We start from the raw sequence: 19,913 nt of genomic DNA, 5'->3' as shown, positions 1-19,913 counted from the left end.
TGTGCCCAATGGTATGGTCATGGGGTCATGGGGTCATGAGCAGCGCGTGAGTTATTTTCCTTGTCAGAAAGCAGTTTGAGTGTGGCTTTTGCGTTCCCTCTGCGCCTGCGTACTGCACAACATGCCTGCCTGCAAGTTAACTCTGCTCCTCCCACTGCCTCCGTCCTTTGCCCTGCTCTTCTCTGATGGATCCCATGCAATGCCACTGCCACTGCCATCCCATGCCATCTCCTCTGGATGCTCGGAAGGGGGACAGCCCTGTGAAAGCTCCTCCTCCTCCTCCTCTCATGCCATCCCCATCCTTGTGACAAGACTTCTTTCTATGCTCTGCTGTTTGCAACTACTACAATGCGAGTTCTGGATTTTTGCAACTTTTTCTTTCCTGAGGAGAACTGCAAAGAAAGTGCGTGCCATTGAAGTGGCACACCAGATGATGCTGAACAGCTGAAGCCAATCAACTGCGACTGCAATTGCATGCAAAACCGTCCATCCACTTTATCTCTTCTTTTTTTTTGGGATTTTTTACCTTGTGATGGATTAAAGGCAAGAGCATATGCTTGGTCACAAGTGACGAGTTGAACGAGCAGGACCACCACATCTCCTCTTTTCTTTTGAGGAGCCCTGCCCCGGCTGCCCCATATATGTATATGTATGTGTATGCTGTGGTGTTGGCCACGATGATCTCATTCCGTTTGGTCAGCACACACACACGACATCGAAATGCTCCACCAGCTCACACAACAGCATGGAAAAGGGATCAAAAGCGTGCCGTGCCGTGGCCATCCCACTGCCCACGTGATTGACAAAAGCGCCCGACTGGTGACAAACAAAAGAGATGAAAAGGCAGCTGCCGCATCCTTTTTCCCTTCATGTTTGAACAGGATGATGGATCATGGATGCGAAGACCTTTTGTTTCAACTGGGCATAGACTCTACTAAGGCCAACTCCACCGCGCGATCCCAAACGGACGTCCGTTTTATTCTGTTTTTGTCCCTTTGGGTAGGGATTTGGGGTCGTGTCCGGGCCTGTCCTGGGATGCGGTGGCCGTGCGCCCAGCGCGCGGTCGCATCCTTTTGCCCCATCCTGTCCGTCAGGGCCAAGAATTGTCCAAATTTGCATTAAAACTAGTTTCGAACTCAAATATTTGTCTGAAAATTAAAATAGTTTTACAACCCAATTGAAATTGTCTTTAATAAAATAGTTTTACAACCAAATCGAAATTGTCTTGACTGAACATAAAATGGACAAATACATCTATTGGTTGGCAACGTGATCCCACACGTACTCAACCAAGTCATTTTGAAGATTCACATGAGTGTGCCAATCACGCATCTCACGGTGAAATTGGGCAAACTGTTCAAATGTGCATGATCATGTACAATCAAATCCTTGGTCGAAGATACTCTCATCACGCTCGTCCTCGACGATCATCTTGTGCATGATCACACAAGCAGTCATCACCTCCCAAAGCTTCCTTTCATCCCATGGCAATGCAGGGTTTCGAACGATACCCCACCGGGATTGAAGCACACCAAAAGCACGTTCCACATCCTTTCTAACACTCTCTTGCATTTGGGCAAATCTCTTTCTCTTCTCACCTTGGGGTTTCGAAATTGTCTTCACAAAAGTTGACCACTGAGGATATATACCATCTGCTAGATAGTATCCCTTGTTGTAATGGTGGCCATTGATCTCAAAGTTGACAGGTGGGGAGTGGCCTTCTGCAAGCCTCGCGAAGACTGGAGAACGCTGCAGCACGTTGATATCATTGTGAGAACCTGCCATGCCGAAGAAAGAATGCCATATCCAAAGATCTTGTGATGCCACCGCTTCTAATATGGCAGTGCACCCGTTAACATGCCCCTTGTACTGGCCCTGCCAAGCAAATGGACAGTTCTTCCACTCCCAGTGCATACAATCTATGCTGCCAAGCATACCTGGAAAGCCTCTAGCTGCGTTGGTCGCCAACAATCTCTCTGTATCAGCGGCAGTTGGCTGCCTCAAGTACTCTGGGCCAAAGACCTCAATCACAGCCTGGCAAAACTTGTACATTGACATCAGACATGTTGTCTTACTCATACGCACATACTCATCCACCAGATCGCCTGAAATTCCATATGCAAGCATGCGGATGGCCGCGGTGCATTTCTGGTAGGAGGAGAATCCAAGCTTGCCAAGGGCATCCGTCTTGCACTCGAAGTATGGGTCATGAGCAACCACTCCCTCTCGGATACGATTGAACACATGCCTGGCCATACGAAAACGGCGACAAAATTTATCCGGTCTGAAGAGCTGGGTGTTGGCAAAGTAATCTGCATAGAGCAGGGCGTGGCCTCTCTCCCTGTTGCGGTTCAGGTTGGGAGCACGGCCAGGGACTGACCCCCTGTACCGAGGAAGCTGCCGTTGAATATGGTCGTGAACGACCAGTGCAGCCACCACAAGATCGTCATCATCCGACGACGAATCGTCCGATGAACAAAGGAAGTGATGGTAGAAAAACTCGTCTCCACTGTCCATACCTTTGTTGGCAAAAGGTCGAACACCTTGCGCTCGTGGTGGCGAAGAGGCCGCGATGATCACCTCGACGCAGCAGGGTGGTTGCCGGCCGGCTACAGGCCGCTCTGGAGCTCTCGTGGGAATCTGCCTCGGCCGCCGTGGTACGTCGCCGGCAGTCGTGTCCCCTCTGCCACCGGCAAGGACGGCGAGGGCCAAACCTCCTTCGATCGACGACCAAAACTACGGCGGAAGCGCGGGCGTGGTGGCGGCCATGTCGAGACGTGGTTTGGTACGGACGGCGGGGGGCTGCGCGGTGAGGAGGCGGCCGGAGAATAGCGGCGGCGCCGGCGGCGGGGCGGGGCGGGGAGAGAAGGTGAAGCGTTGGGAGCGGAGGGACTGCTAGTGTCCCCGACAGGCGGGCCACGGGGAGGACAAGGGCGTGCGTCGAGGCCGTCCGCGCGCGTCCGTTTCACCCCAAATCGAGCGCAAGTTTGGGCCGGGGATGGGTCGAAAACGGACGAAATCCGGACACTTGTCCGTTTGCGCCCGCGCGCTGGGCCGTCCCGTTTGTCCGTTTTACTTCAAACGGACGAGGGCGGACAGGATAGGGTCGCGTGGTGAAGTCGGCCTAAACAGACGGGTAAACAGAGGAGAATGTAAGCTGCCAAAGTGCTGCTTGGAGACCAAAAGGACAGAAAGTAAAAGAGTGGATAGATCGGCTAAAGCGATTGGGCTAGAGCTACGGTTGCGCGGTCAACATGTATCTCGCAATCGATTCAAGATTGGTACGAAAATGACCGGGAATGTTTCGCATAAACTTGCAGGCTATATGCGAGAATTGTGTGTCTGAGACTGCCGACGTGCGCTAATATTTGACATAAATTTGCAAACTATCATGAAAATTATGTAGCTCAGACCACTTACATTTTCAGAAACGACATTAGTGAAGCAGAATTCCTGTAAAACCATCCTTTTGTAATATGATGCAAGCAGGAGTGCCTCAGTACAGCATACACATTAGTAACTCTGAATGTTATAAATCATAACTATAACAAGCATCAGTTCAGGTCAACCAGCAGCTCTACAACAAGCATCTTATAAGCTAATCCCGCAAAGTCTCAAATATAGCTTGGGGATCTTTACATACTGCTAAGGTAGCATCTCACACAAACGCAGGAAAAAGAAAAAAAAACACCATAGAGCACGGCAGCTGCCACGTCCCGACAAAGAAGACGAAGAAACTGTAGCCATCATGTTGAATCCTATGATACAATCCTACCATCTCAGCCAAAAATCTAATCGCACACATGAACACCTACTAATTATCTCCGGCCTATCATGTCACCTCCAGTTTATCTGAAAAAGTGCAAGAAATATTAGGTTTCGTGCTCTGTAATGGCAGTGGAAGCTAGTACCGGGTAGTTTTATGCCTTACATCAGCAGTCAGAAAGTGAAGCCGCGGCCTTCACTGCTTCACAAGTTTCCATTTGGTTTCTCACTATCAAGCGCTTTAAGCTTTTCCTGCAATCATTAGGAACGTCTCACATATATAATAACTACTACCAGCTTTGAGGATCTACACAATAGAAACACAAGGAAAAACTTACATGTAAAGATGTATTTTCTGAGGTCAAGTTATCACACTTCTCCTGAAGTTGTTTCAATTCTTCCTTAAGTGAACTGTTCTCCTGCTTCAGCAAATCAGCTCGACTGGCTACTTCCTCCCATTCAGCCTGTAGTATAACACCATTTATAAGGCAACATATGTAATACATCGCAAATAAATAGTAAATTTCCATTAAGGCGTCCTTTTAGCATAAAGAAAAAAATGTATGCACAAATTTTGGAGGATTGGGTCCCTATAGGAAAAATTCCTATGGTGCCGTTTGGAACAAACGAATAGCTAGCAGATCTGATACTGGTCGCTTGCAGTTGCTGAACTATACTCCGCTGAACTCTGTTTAAAATCCGTTGTAAAAAAAAATCCACGAGCGCAGGAAAGACTTGGTTAGCAAAATGGTAAAATAGACAAATGCTGGCTATGCAAAAGGGGTTGTCATAATCTACCGCAATGCCAAATACTGTTTTAAGCAGTCCATCTGAAGTCAATCCTGAGCTATCTCCTCATCTTATTGCAGTCTGCAACTAGAGAACCATCACCAATTGGTTCTTTTCTCCAACTTGATCTCTCCTAGATAAGTTATCAACAGTCCAAACTACCCTGAAGATGCACGTGCCCACAAATAACACTGAACCGTTCATGTGAATTATGCAAAAACTACAGACCTGCTTGCGCAATCTAGAGCGACGAGCTGATTCCCTGTTTGATTGCTTCCGTTTTTGTTTCTTCACTTCTCGTTCATCCTACATTAACAAAAAAAGCATACCTGAGAAAAAAGTACATGGCAGGGCCCTGGGATAAAATAACCAGGAGAACTAAAGCCTAAATAATAACAGACCTGTATGACCGGATCACTAAGAACGATATCACGAGAATTTGATGAAGGAGCAGATGTCGGTGCAGCGACAGCTTTGCCATGCATAGGTACAGAAGTAGGAGCACCCCAGTAATCCACTCCCATGCTTACACCAGTTGCTTGGCCAGGCATGGGAGGGGGAACAGGCCAATATGGCATCATAGGGTTAAGCACAACTGGCCCAGAAGATACTTGTGTGGGCTCAACTGCTGTGCCCTGAGCAGTGACTCCTTTATTGCTAGCATCTGGCCAAAAGAAACAATCAGATTGTAGTTATTTCCTAACAAAGATAACTTGGCAAGTACTCAATATATATGCATTTTATAAGATTCATAGTACTTCCTCAATCCTTTTCTCCCCGGCCCCCGCTTCCCAATGAGGCGCTGAGTACCAATTTTTAAATATTACACTAGAGGAGATTTTAGGACCTACCATTAGCCGGGCCGTGCTCAGAACCATCCTTTGTGTGTGAACCCTGCAGGCAAATTATTCGTTTATGTCGGTCTTAGGTAAGCATGATGACGGTAATATCAACCATACAGGTCAAAAATCGGAAAGTTTGGTGGTTTCTCATGCCAAACAAGACCTACAACTGGGGGAACAGTGAAACAAAAAGTAGACTGTTTGGAATCTGTACCAGAATACTCATGAGCTTAATGAAGATAAACATAAAAAAGGTAAATATGATGAAATGACATACACTTTTAGAATTTGTACTGCTCCCTCCAGAATAACTTCCGCTTCCACTCTCGCTGCGTATCGAATTATTGAGGACTCGTCATTCATCCATTAGAAACACATGAACGGAATAAAAGGAATTACCTTTGTGAAGAACCTTCATTGGAGGATGACACTAAAGGTTTTGTAGGTGGCGTTTTATCTTTTACTGTAACTACGTCCAGACTACCTAAGCTTCCTTTGGATCTCTTCAGGGGAGTCTTCCGCTTATTTTTGTTTGACTTATCTGTCTCCGACCCTCCAGCGCCAGATGTCTAATAATGATGAAACAGAATGGGAAATTTTAAAACATGAATCCCTATGCAGGACAATAATTGAATAGTGATAATCGTTAAGTAACAAGTTTGGCAGTAATGTTTCCAGACCCGAAATATAAGGACACAACAGAAAGACTCTAAGAATAAACTTCCGAAAAGTATCAGGTGAAATTGTTCTTTTGTTCTACCGAGCAATAGAGCAGCTAAAAGATGTCAATAACTTACAGGAGTTTGAACTGTCCCATTTGGTGCTTGAACAGGATATGGGCTGTATGGGTGTGAGCCCTGATGTGGAAACATTTAGAGCCATACAGAAGCATGATAAAATTATACAGCCAAGTAAAATAAAAGAGAGTGGACTACCGGTGGCATAGGAGCCTGCTGATATGGTGTGCCTTGAGCATACATTGTTGTGTATGGTGGCGGTGTCCCGTAAGGAGGCATCATCTGCCAGCGGATGAATCCAAATTAAATGTTAGAATACTAATTCCCCAAGACTTTCAGAGGTTGTACTAGCAAATAATGTCCTTCATAAGTATTAGAAAACCCTATGACTGAAGGTTAAAGGATTTGCCTAACTAGCACATCCATAGTTAACTAGCATAATTCTTGAATAACAGATTAAGTGATAGTAGCCATCCAGTCATTGATTACAACATTATGTCGAAAATAACAGTAATTAAACACTAAAAATATAGATAATGTACCTGTGGACCCCACATATATGGATGCCCCTGAGGACCTGGAGTCACCGTTGAATGAAAATAAGCTGGTGGGGTCATTTGAGCCGTACCAGGGACATTATAGTATGCCTAAAGATGTATGCTAGTTATTATAATAATAACAATAATAAAGATACTAGATCATTAGAAAGGAAGGATAGTCTCATTCTATGAACCTGAAACTGGGACCAGTCAGGATATGCTGTACGAGGATTAGTAGGTGTACTCTGTTCATTCTGAAACAAGTAAAACAAGGTAAGATAGTGATAATAATTATTCATGCAGTTCAGTTTGTTCACACAGACCTGTGCTGTCGACGATTTCTGGGATTTGGACCTAGTGGCCACATCTCCCTTTCCCATTATGAATTCCTCGTCTCTAGTCCTCTCTTCCTTTCACCTCCTAAGTTACAGAAAGTAACGCAGGGTTTTCCCTTTATAGCAAGAGAAAACAACTTGGGTTGATGGCTATAGGCAACACATAATAAAGTCCATCAGAAATCAACGATTATCGAAATCAAGGACCTAGACTAACATTAAAATCTGCGAAGAAGGAACAAAGAAGATTGACACTACGCAGATAAGAAGTACATTGGAAATATCTAGTTCTGACCTACAAAAGGTAGAAGCACCGTCAAGTGGGAAATTCTACACCCTACATACCAACCAAGGGGTCATCCGGATAGTGCTGTTAAACAGTCAAAAACTGTTTCAACTGGAAATGTACAATTTTACGAGAAAAGCATGTAATGTACCAGGTTAGCGCTTTTCAATCAACTAAAAAAAGGACAGACCCAGTGCTAGAAGCTCCCACGCCAGGTGGGGTCTTAGGAAGGATTATATGAGGCAAGCCTTGCCCCTGCACAGTGCAATGCAGAGAGGCCGCACCGAGCCCAGGATCTCTTGGCACAAGTGAGGAGTACTTCACCACTGCGCCAGGCCTGTCCTTTCTCTTTTCAATCTTATATGGAAAACAATAGTTCTGAGAATCAGTTATAATGGGGAAAAAATGAGCATCTACGGCAATATGTGTATAATTAAAAATTCATTCTATTCTCTCCAATATGACTCAACATTGAAGTACTGTATATTTTATCACCCCAAGTGATCTTGTGAGATTTGGAAAGATTAGTTCTTGTTTTAAACTACTAAACTTGACAAATGTACACAAACAACAGCAAAACCACAACACCACATTGATTCTCCAACTCATGTACTCAGAAATACATATGCCGTGATTCACAGAACCAACTTTCGTTGCTTGATCTACATTGTGCACCTACCATACATCATTTAAGTGATCATGTTCACCAGAATTACTACAACTCTACTGGCACTATATATACCGCAGAGGCAAGAGGCTTTGGACGAATCATAATAAAAACCACATTCTAAGTAAAAACAAACAAAACACTCGCACAAAAATTCAGAAGCGATCTTACATCACTTGCCTTAATGGCTTCATTTTCCATTATATCTTTCATGGTGCTTAAACCAGATCTACCTCTTGCCCGAATGAAATTAAAAAGTAAATATATAGGCAAGCAAGGAGGCTACATCATGGTGATACAAAAGATAGAAATTTGGCATTGCAAGAACATCGGATAATCCAAAAGTGAATCAGAACTATAAAAGGCTAACATACATGAAATAAATCCATGAAATAAAATGGCGAGCATATAAAGTTAAGGTAGCAGCTTCCTACCCACAGGCACCTTTGTTCTTTATGTGTCCTTCGTTTCGTAGATGGAGTGATGGAATCTCTAACCAGACCTGAATGCCACAGCGAATTTTCTTCTTTATTACAAAGAATATCATAGAATGTATTGATAACATTTGCTAAAAACAAAGGATAGAAACACTAATTATACCTTGCTAAAAATAAACAATAACTATAATGTTCCAGACTAGCAATGCACATGAAATATCTGTATCCATAGCATGATTAAATTTATACCACAAGTATCCAATAAGATAAGAAGCGTTACCACCATTAAGCGATTGTCATTACAAACTAGTATCACAGGGTTCATCATCAGAGTCTATAATGGGAACTATATTAAGACCATCATGATGGTGAACTTTGAGAGCAAAAACTATTAGGCGGTGCAATAATTTTCTTAATTGGGCTCCTGCTTACTCTTAAGTTGTCCTGGCAATGAGATATAGGCATAATTGGTAGATGTTGATGGTAACTATTTAAGGTAACAACTTAGGGTGCCATCATCATCCAGCATATCCATCCAGCTGCATTTAGCGGTTAGCATTATGGGGTCTATCATCATTCATCAGCTATTATTTTTTATTAGTTGTAGTAGTTTTTGCCTCTCATATTTTTCATGTAAATTAAGGGGAGATGAAATGTCAAGATAGCCTTTGCCCCAAAGAATTTGTATAGCGTGGATAAGGGGTTGAGTCGTGCAGCCAGCATAGGAAACGGCAGGGGCCTTGACAGCATCATGGTGACACATCGCAGAGCGGACAATGGTGAGGCTGTCAGCCTGCCAGAGATGGATAAGGTACACAAACATGCTCTCTGTGCTAAAGAATCCAAGCGCAACTCAACTACTCCATCAGCAAGTAGTAGAGACCTCAAAACAAGTTCTCCCTGTGTTACTACCCCCATTCCAAACTATAAGGTGTATTAGTTTCTCCAAAAGTCAAATGTTCCTATGCTTGACCAAGTTTATAGCAAAATATATCAACATCTACAGTTATTAACAAAATATAATATGAAAATATGTTTTATAGTTAATCTAATAATAATGATATGATATTATAGACATTTGTATTTTCTCTATAAATTTGGTCAAAGTTAGAGAAATTTGACTTTTTGAAAATAATAATCACCTTATATTTGGAAACAGAGGGAATAAAAACAAAGAACCCTACTTAAATTCGACCATTTCATTTCCCTAGATCCATAAAGGTCACAGCTTCGCACCAAATTCCTTAATTCTTTTGGAGTAATGGAAGCCAACAGACCATTGTTCTTGAATCACGAAGCAACAGAGAATACCAGACCAAGCAACAAGAGTGTTAAACGTTTATTTTATTTTTGAATAGTTGCATCGCAAGACAGCTACGTGTTTCAAACAAGGTGATCGAACCAACTGGTAGAAATAAAGATATAAATTTCTTTTGAGGGAAAAATAAAAATATAAGTTCGTTGTGACTAAGATTTAACGCACTTGAACCTGCTCGGGTATTCACATTACATGATTATTAAGTACGCAATGGGCGACGTCGTGTCAAAGTGGCACGGGCACTAACAGCACTAAGTAATACGCGTCAGAACAAAATTAACCAACGGGGCAGACAGAAATCAAAAGTCTACGGAGCACCATAAGAAAGAATGGCAAATCCAGGGATCCTGAGGAGCAATTCCACACGACAATCCACCAAATTGGCCCCGAACACCACGCAGATCTAAGTAGCACCCCTAGCTGGCCCCAAATTCAGGGGCGGGTTTGGATTCGATTCCTCACGGGCGAGAGAGAACAGAGCAAATCCGACAAGGCTAGGGCTTTACCAGAAGAATGAATCAGCGGGGGCGGATCTCGGCTCCGCGCCGGCCCGGTGCAAGGGGGCAGAAGAATTCCGTGGAGGCGGCGAGCTTGCTTCGGCGGCAGGAGGCCCGGAGGCCGTGGAATTGGGAATTCTGGGTGGAGGCGTGGCGCATGTATGGAGATGGGAAGAGAAAATGGTCTGAACGCACTCCAATCGCAACGTCGGACAGACAAACAGGAGAGGAGGGCGCATAAAAAGAGGAATCGAGTGGCGAAGCGTGGTGTTTTACTACTTGTCCAGTTCCTTTCCTTTTTTCTTGTCATGGAGTAATGGCTAACTTTTTCAAGATTTCTTTTCTTTTGCAAATAATTTTGATTATATAATTGTACATAATTTTGATGTGGTTAACATGTACTCTCTCTAAACGCTCTTATATTTTTCTACGGAGGGAGTACAATACTAGTATTATATAGGAGTATATGTTTATATATGCCAAATCCAACCTTAGTGTATCAACAAATAATCATAGTTAATTTAAAAAAACATAGGTTTTCTTTTTTTTTTTTGCGAGGAAGAAATAATAGTAGCGGGAGCGACTAACCAACGGGCTAGTGCGCACTTACTTATCGACTAGGCATCGATTGCATATACTCCCTCCTTTCCAGTTTATAAGGCTTATTTAATTTTTTTTTGTTTTTCCAATTTAGAAAGCTCATCTTCATTTCATTTTTAGTTTTCAATGCACATTAAATCTTTGCATGCAAGAATTAAAGAGGAACACACCAATGCATGTAATGTTCCTACTCATCTAGTGGCCAAGCATGCATGCACTGCAATTAATCCAAATAATGCATAAGTTTAATTTGGGTAGTTTTGTAAAGTACGAGATACATTCCTCCACTCACAAAATGCCTTGATTGATGAGATTTGAGATTTGAGCCTTATAAACCGGAAAGGAGGGAGTATCTCGCTCCATAGTATTTTGTTTTCGGGTTGGACCCCGTTGTATTTGTGCACGCGTCAATGTATTTTCTTTTCCTCCCACATAGCTAGTTTCGTGTTTTTGCTTTCTTCTATCTTGAGAAAAGCAATTTGTAGTTTTTAGAAACCATCGAAAGCAGTTTGTAGCTTATAAAAATATGGACACTCATGTCTTGATGCCCACGCTCTGAGTGTTTGTGAGGGGTTTACACATAAAACCCTCTCTGCGACTCCGACCGTGAAGTATTACGAAGAATGAAATGTAATACATAAGAATAACCAATATACAACCATCATATAATTTCAAGTTCCAAGTGTGGGTATCTCTATTCAACAAGAACAACAAAAGCAATGGTCAATACATCATGAACAAGCTGAACAGTAAATATTATCTACCTAACCGGATTTGAGGGTGGCCTACACACCAATGCTAGTTCAAGGCGCTGGCCAATGCCTTGATGCCCACACTCCAACACGGCTAAATTAACACAAAGAAAAACAATCATATTACTGGTGCAAATTAAGCGAGCAAACTTCAGTACAACGAACACGAATGAAGAGGACGGACGGTCAGCCGAATCGAAGGACAACAAAATCGACGTACAGTGAGAGTGCAAAAGAGGCGACACACGCCCAAGAGACCATGGCACACCGATCGCAACCTCCTCCTAGACCTTTCTCCAACGAAACAAGAAACAACCGTCGGCTGCCCCCGTGCTCCCGCTGCCATCGCCCACTTTCAGCGTGTAACAATAGCCGCCTGGACAAGAAGGATGCCGCACTGACACAGACCCGCAGTCAGACCGACGAAGAAGCTCACGAAAATACTTCCATTCGAGGGGAGCGAGAGGAAGCTGGTGTGCTCTGGTGAGAAGAAAATAATATGGCAAGTGATGCCTAAAGCACAGGACACGCTTTTATGGAAGGACCGAGACGGGTAACTGACCTTGCACTGCAAAGAAAAGACATATTCGTGACATTATGGCCCAAACAAAAAACCTTTTCTAGTATGGGCAAAGGTGTCCCGTCTTTCAATGAGATGGTAACTATCTTTTTTAGGATGTTGACTTTGACGATCCGACTACGAACGTGTGAAGATGTCGATCCTTAGCAATCGCTAAACCAACTTCGAGAGGTTATTGACCACGCCGGAGCACGATCAACCTGACCATGAGGGTCTATTTCCTGCAGGCAAACGAAGAACAAGCAAGAAATTGATATTGCAATCTGAATATTGTGAATTTAAGAGGAAAGCTTTATTAATCGAAGCGGCGTTCTGTGATGTCTTGGCGTCGTTGTTGAACACAAACGAAGGACGCGAGTTGCAGCTATAGCAAACATTAATCTAAACAAAACCCAAGTCTAAAGGGTGCCCCAAGGGATGTATTTATAGGGGAAAAGAGAGGGGATTTCGTCCACCCTTGGTAAGGTGGGACTAAAACACCTCCTGAGTCGTTTCCACAACAATACAAACTCTAAAAATAGCATACGAAGAGAGGTCACCCTTTTCATATTTATAGGGGAAAAGAGAGGGGATTACGTCCACCCTTTGGCAAGGTGGGACTAAAACACCTCCCGAGTCGTTTCCCCAACAATACAAACTCTAAAAATAGCATACGAAGTATTATTTCGAAATTACATGGGCCTAACCCAAAAATAAGGTGGCACAACACCTATAAATAAGCTATGGACGAAATTTATGAAAGGCTATCTTGTATATTTTGTCAATGTTCTTGTTGTTGGAAATATGCCCTGGAGGCAATAATATTTGTATTATTATATTTCCATATTCATAATTAAGAGTTTATATTTCGTGCTATAACTGCTATGATCCTGGAATATGCGATTCACTGTAAAACTCATATGCACGTCGATGTGGCTTGAACTACGTCGGTATTTTTCCAAAGAGGAAGGGATGATGCATCATAGCTACGGTAGGTATTTTCCTCGATGATGAGACCAAGGTTATCGAACCAGTAGGAGAACCACGCAACACCATGTAAACAACTCCTGCACATAAAGAAAAAAATACTTGTAACCCAAAATAAGAGAAGGGTTGTCAATCCCTCACGGGTAAAGGATAGATAAAATTGTAGTAGATTGGATAAACAGATCTCGCGGGAACGCGAGATAAAATGAATAAAAATTGCAGCAAGGTATTTTTGTTGGATTAATAGATCTGAAAATAAAAGCAAATAAAAATATATCTCGAAGGCAAATATAATAAAGAAGAGACCCGGGGGCGTAGATTTCACTAATAGCATACGATGGGTAAACAAATTACTGTTGGGCAATTGATAGAACTTCAAATAATCATGACGATATCCAGACAATGATCATTATATAGGCATCACATCCAAGATTAGTAGACCGACTCCTGCCTGCATCTACTACTATTACTCCACACATCGACCGCTACCCAACATGCATCTAGTGTACTAAATTCATGGAAAAACAGAGTAATGCAATAAGAACGATGACATGATGTAGACAAGATCTACTTATGTAGAAATAGACCCCATCTTGTTATCCTTAATGGCAATGATACATACGTGTCGATTCCCCTTCTATCACTGGGATCAAGCACCGTAAGATCGAACCCATCAGAAAGCACCTCTTCCATGGCAAGAAAAATCGATCTAGTTGGCCTAACTAAACCAAAGATTCGAAGAAGAAATACGAGGTTATAAGTAATCATGCATGTAAGAGATCAAAAGACTCAAATAACTTTCATGGATAAAAACATAGATCTGATCATAAACTCAAAGTTCATCGGATCCCAACAAACACACCGCAAAAAGAGTTACATCAAGTAGATCTCCAAGAGACCATTGTATTGAGAATCAAAAGAGAGAGAGAGAGAGGAATCCATCTAGCTACTAACTACGGACTCGTAGGTCTACAATGAACTACTCACGCATCATCGGAGAGGCACCAATGAGGATGATGAACCCCTCTGTGATGGTGTCTAGATTGGATTTGTGGTTTCTGGAACTTACGGTGACTGGAATTGATTTCCGTCGACTCCCCTAGGGTTTCTGGAATATTGGGGTATTTATAGAGCAAAGAGGCGGTGCGGGAGGCCACCGAGGTGGGCACAACCCAACAGGATGCGCCTGGGGCCCCAGACGCGCCCAGGTGAGTTGTGCCCCCCTCGGGGCACCCCTCTGGTACTTCTTTGGCCCATCCTGTGTCTTCTGGCCTAGAAAAATTCGCCAAAAAGTCTCGTTGCGTTTGGACTCCGTTTGGTATCGATTTCCTGCAAAGTAAAAACAAGCAAAAAACAGGAACTGGCACCGGGCACCATGTCAATAGGTTAGTCCCAAAAAATGATATAAATTTGCTATAAAATGATTGTAAAACATCCAAGAATGATAATATAACATCATGGAATAATCAAAAATTATAGACACGTTGGAGACGTATCAGCACCCCCAAGCTTAATTCTTGCTCGTCCTCGAGTAGGTAAATGATAAAAACAGAATTTTTGATGTGGAATGTTGTTCATCACATATTCTTTTCTTTGTAGCATGGACATTTGGACTTTTATATGATTCAAAGCAATAGTCTAGTTTTGACATGAAGATTTCAATACTCAATCATATCAACAAGCAACCATATCTTTCAAAATATCAATACTAAAGCAAGTTATCCCTAGCCCATTATGCTCAAGTATTGATCCATTCATGAAACACACTCGCATATTAGCTACACCCAATGCTCAAGTACGATCATAGTGCCCCTTAGTTGGTGCTTTATAAGAGAAGATGGAGACTCAAATAAAAATAAAAATTGCATAAAGTAAAAGAAAGGCCCTTCGCAGAGGGAAGTAGGGATTTGTAGAGGTGCCAGAGCTCAAAGTGAAAAAAGGTATAGATAAAACATTTTGGTGGCATGCCTTTCATGTCAACGAAAACGATCGAGTACTTCCCAATACTTTCCATGCTAGATATATCATAGGCGGTTCTCAAACAGAAAATAAAGTTTATTCCTTTTCCACCATACTTTCACATCCACGGCTAATCGAATCCACAGGTGCCGTCCATACCAACACTTTCCAAGGAATTTATTATTTGACAACATAAAGTAAATTCATTTTTCATTTCGGGACTAGGCATCCCTAATACCTTTGCCGTACTCTCGTGCAATGATAAGTGAATAAACACTCATCTTGAGAATAACACATCTAGCATGGAAAAATATCAGCCACCCCTTACCGTTTCATGAGCGGTACAAGCACACAAAAGAGAAATTTATTTTGAAAATTAGAGATGGCACATACAAATTTGCTTAGAACAGCAAAAGAATACCGCATATAGGTAGGTATAGTGGACTCAATTGGCAAAACTAGTTTAAGGATTTTGGATGCACAAGTAGTGATCATACTTAGTGCAAATGAAGGCTAGCAAAAGATTGAGAAGCATCCTACCAAGAAACGAAAAATCTCATAAGAGAGCATTAAGCATAACTAACACCGAATAATGCACCACAAGTAGGATGTAATTTCATTGCATAACTATTGACTTCCGTGCTTGCATAGGGAATCACAAACCTTAACACTAATATTCTTACTAAAGTATAATTACTCATCAACATGACTCACATATTATATCAACATATCGCAAAGCTATTACAAGGAATCAAGTTTGTTTTATCCAATGATCTTCATGAAAGTTTTTATTATATCCCTCTTGAATATCTATCACTTTGAGACTAATTTCATATGTTGCTTTTGATAGCTCAAACAAATCTAAGTGAAGAACATGAGAATAAATTTTTCTTCTCTCAAAATGATTTAAGTGAAGCAAGAGAGAAATTCTAAAAAATTACTAACTCTCAGATAAATCTAAGTGAAGCATGAGAGCATTTCTTCAAAAATACTAAAGCACACCGTGCTCAAAAAGATAAAAGTGAAGCACTAGAGCAATTCCATAGATCATAAAGATTTAATTGAAGCATAGAGAGCAATTCTAACAAGTCATAGCATAATTTTGGCTCTCTCAAATAGGTGTGTCCAGCAAGAATAGATGACACAAAATAAAAAGCAAAACAGGCAAAGACTCAAATCATACAAGACGCTCCAAGCAAAACTCATGATATGTGACGAATAAAAATATAGCTTCAAGTAAAATACCGATGGTCGTTAGAAGAAAGAGGGGATGCCACTCGGGGCATCCCCAAACTTAGTTGTTTTCTTCTCTCTTAGATAATTACTTGGGATGCCATGGGCATCCCCAAGCTTAGGCTCGTGTTACTCCTTATTGTTGGGAATCGTTGCATGGAAAACAAAAAAAAATTCTATGCACATGCAATGATCTATCCATGGAGATGCATAGCAACGAGGGGGAGAGTGTGTCTACGTATCCTCATAGACCATAAGCGGAAGCATTTAACAATGTAGTTGGTGTAGTCGAACTTCTTCTAGCTCTAACCAATCAAGTACCGAACGTACGACACCTTCGATTTCTGCACACGTTCAGCTCGGTGATGTCCCTCGCCTTCTTAATCCAGCAAGTGGTCGAGGTAGTAGATGAGTTCCGTCAGCACGATGACGTGGTGACGGTGATGGTGGAGTGATCCTCGCATGGCTTCGTCTAAGCACTACGAAGATATGACCGATGGTGTAAACGGTGGAGGGGGCGCCCACTACAAAAAAAAGACACATCCGTGACATTTTGGGCCGAACGAATTTTTTTCTATCATACATATGACACTTCTATGACGATAATTGTGACAAAACCCGGTATCATCATAGATGTGGTGGGCTCCTACTTCTATGACAAAAAATCATGACAGAGAATGGGTTTTTCGTCCTGGGCGGGCCGGAGACGCAGCTGCATGACATTCTTTGGGTCGTCCATGACGGAAAAAACCGTGGTAGAAGCGAGGGGGAGGAAAATTTCGGGGAGTTCCCGGTTACGGTGGGAGGTCGGGGGCCGAGCGATGCGCGTTTCTCTCGTACACGTACGCACGTGTGTGCGAGGCGTTGGCTCTAACTGAACCCGAGCGAGGCGTTGGTCTCTAACTGAACCCGAGCGATTGCACTGCAGGCTACACGTTACTGAACCCGAGCGATCGATCGATGGCTATTAACTGAACCCGATCGAGCGATTCCTTCGCTACTGCTGCTAACTGCAGCCGATCGATGCTGCCTATGGATGAACAGTGAGCGTTGCGGGGGGGGGGGGGTTGGATGAACAGTTCCCGGTGGGGGTGGATGAACAGGACCCCGTGGTGTTGCCTCTGGATGAACAGGACCCCGATCGATCGAGCCGGTTGGGGCTAGATGAACAGGACCCCGTGGAGGGCTGGATGAACAGGATCACCCCGTGGAGGGCAGGATGAACAGTAGATGGTGGAGGGCAGGATGAACAGTAGCCCGTGGAGGGGTGGTTGAACAGGAGCCCGTGGAGAGGGCTGGTTGAACAGTAGTCGGTGGAGTAGCGCGCGGTGGAGGCTGGATGAACAGGAGCCCATGGATGAACAGTCGCAGATGGAGGCTGGAGGAGGTCGACGGTGGATGAACAGTAGCTCATGGAGGCTGGAGGGGGTCGACGGTGGAGATGAACCGTATCCCGTGGAGTCTCGTTTTGCGGTACGCCACACCCCTCCCGATGAACAGGACTCCCGTTTCGACCGTAGTGCTCCAACACAAGTCCGTTTCGTCCGTTTTGCGGTACGCCACACCCCTCCCGATCAACAGGACCCCCGTTTCGACCGTAGGAGGTCCATTTTTCCGTTCTACGGTACGCCAGACCCCTCCTGATGAACAGGATCCCGTTTCGAACGTGGCCGGTCGAACCTTCGTTCTGCGGTACGCCAAGCCTCGTTTCCATCGCCTGTTTCGTCCAAGCCCTCCCGATGAACACGACACATTCCGTTGCCTCCCCATGAACATGACGACGATGTTGTTTCTCCGTTCCGATCCAGCAATGTACACGAGCCCTGGCCGTACGTATGCGCGAGTAGGCGTTCGAGACCCCGCTCGTATGTACACATACGTGGTCGTATTTTCTTTCTTGCACCCTGGCCGCTGTACATACGTGTACATGCTACGTGCGCGCCCCTACTACGACACATGCGCGCCTCTACTACGACACGTGCGCGCCTCTACATCGACCAGTATGTACGTACACGTTCGCGACCAGAATGACAACGCTATGTATGCTTCGACCAGGTGGGTCCCGACTGTCAGGCACTTGCTTGCCTGCAAAGATGTAGCTGGTGGGTCCCAGCAGTCAGGGGGCGAATCGTTTTTGTTTTTTTGCCCAGACGCACTTCCTTGCGTGCGAAGATGTAGCTGGTGGGTCCCAGCAGTCAGGGGGAAACGTTTTTTCGTGAAATACAGTGGCCCGTCCGGTGGGTCCCAACTGTCAGATGGAGGAATCATTATTTTCCGTGTAATAAGGAGGCACTTCCTTGCTGCTACCGTGGACCCAGCTGTCAGCCTCTCCACGTACAGTCCACGTCCGATGGAAGTCGTTCCTTGACAACGCCGCGCCGAGAGCACCAGGGCGGTGGACGACGGCGAGGCCTAGGAAGGGGACGACACGGAGGCAGGGAAGACTCGACAGTTGTTTCCCACACGGAGGGGAGTACGATTGTACGAGGGTTTACTAGTTCGTCTGCCGTCGCTGGAGAATAACAACAGGTGTGGGTGAGTAGAGGGATGGCTAAGCCAGCGATGGGAGTACGGTCGGGCGGTGAGGCCTGTGCGGCAGCATAGCCGACCGCGAGGAGGAGGGAGCAGGCAGTCCCGCCGGCCCTTGTTTGAGCGGCTGGAGCAGGAAGAGCAGAGATTGAAGAAGCACGACGGCCGTTGGATGGACATCCAACAGTCAGTGCTTGTGCGTCAACCTTTTTTTTAGGAAAACCTCAAATCTGTGGAAAACAGCATACATCCCATCTACCATTATTTCTAATAATTTACAGCTCATTTGCTAATTCTTAAGGTTTTTTGGAGCCCATATTCTTTTTGTTAGCATTACAGCCCATATTGTGGCAATGGTTAAAAAATTATACGAAATTTTGCATATTTCGGTGCGGTCCAAACTGTTTTTAATCCCGAAATTTCGACTCACATTCAAACTGATTTTAAAAATAAATATATATCAATATAAAATCCAACAAATTCTCCACGCATAAAAATTAATGTAATTTAAATTCTTGAAATGAAAAAAAATTGAAACTAATTACCGATTTGATGTGTTTTAAAAATGTACAGCCCATTTCTCATTACTGATGGCCCATTTTCTCGGCCAGCCGAATGAAAGCTCTCATCGTCTTGAAAGATTTGCAGCCCAACAGGCCTGACAAAGTGACTTACTTGGCAAATCACAAAAAAACTGTGCTGTGGCCGTGGACCCAGCTGTCAGCCTCTCCACGTACAGTACTCTTCCGATGGAAGTCGTTCCTTGACCACGTTGACCACGCCGCGCGGAGAGCACCACGGCGGTGGACGACGGAGAGGCCTAGGAAGGGGACAACGCGGCAGTGGAAGCCCGCGCGGAGAGGACTACGAGGGTTCACTGGTTCGGCTGTGGTGTGAGGATATCGTCGCCGCAGGGCCTGGCCAGCAGTGGGAATAGTAGGGGGCGGTGAGGCCTCTGCGGCAGCACAGCCGGCCACGGAAGGCAGGAGCATGCGGCACGACCGGCGCTGCTTTGGATGGTTGGAGCAAGAAGACCAGAGGTTGAAGAAGCACTACGGCCGTTGGATGGACATCGTACGATC

The 19,913-nt window shown here is 44.1% G+C and overlaps 2 protein-coding genes across 11 annotated transcripts; both read right to left on the bottom strand.

The window, feature by feature from the left end:
* Window positions 1–1,371: 1,371 nt before the first annotated feature.
* LOC147976315 (uncharacterized) lies at window positions 1,372–2,256 on the bottom strand. Its single transcript, XM_087520822.1, has one exon. It carries the CDS (start codon window positions 2,254–2,256, stop codon window positions 1,372–1,374), a length of 885 nt encoding a protein of 294 aa, XP_087376948.1.
* A 1,257-nt stretch (window positions 2,257–3,513) lies between these two features.
* Window positions 3,514–10,466, bottom strand: LOC125552369 (bZIP transcription factor 1-A). 10 transcript variants are annotated; one of them, XM_048715886.1, is made up of 15 exons: window positions 10,222–10,466; window positions 8,395–8,462; window positions 6,996–7,157; window positions 6,867–6,926; window positions 6,676–6,780; window positions 6,332–6,415; window positions 6,194–6,253; window positions 5,796–5,965; window positions 5,674–5,725; window positions 5,406–5,448; window positions 4,956–5,218; window positions 4,783–4,860; window positions 4,104–4,229; window positions 3,932–4,017; window positions 3,514–3,852 (listed from the first exon to the last, which is right to left on the bottom strand). In XM_048715886.1, the coding sequence occupies exons 3-14, from the start codon at window positions 7,050–7,052 to the stop codon at window positions 3,970–3,972; spliced, it is 1,146 nt and encodes a 381-aa protein (XP_048571843.1). In that variant the 5' UTR covers window positions 7,053–7,157; window positions 8,395–8,462; window positions 10,222–10,466; the 3' UTR covers window positions 3,514–3,852; window positions 3,932–3,969. The 10 variants fall into 10 exon arrangements, with proteins under 10 accessions (XP_048571843.1, XP_048571845.1, XP_048571844.1 ...); XM_048715888.1 differs by having other exon boundaries at window positions 6,996–7,123; XM_048715887.1 differs by having other exon boundaries at window positions 6,996–7,092.
* Window positions 10,467–19,913: the final 9,447 nt, after the last annotated feature.

The sequence above is a fragment of the Triticum urartu genome, chromosome 4A (genome assembly GCF_056163025.1).
Source record: "Triticum urartu cultivar PI428250 chromosome 4A, HENAU_Tu73, whole genome shotgun sequence".
Classification (NCBI taxonomy): Eukaryota; Viridiplantae; Streptophyta; class Magnoliopsida; order Poales; family Poaceae; genus Triticum; species Triticum urartu.
Note: the sequence above shows the minus strand (reverse complement) of the source record. Positions and strands in the feature narration are given on the sequence as shown.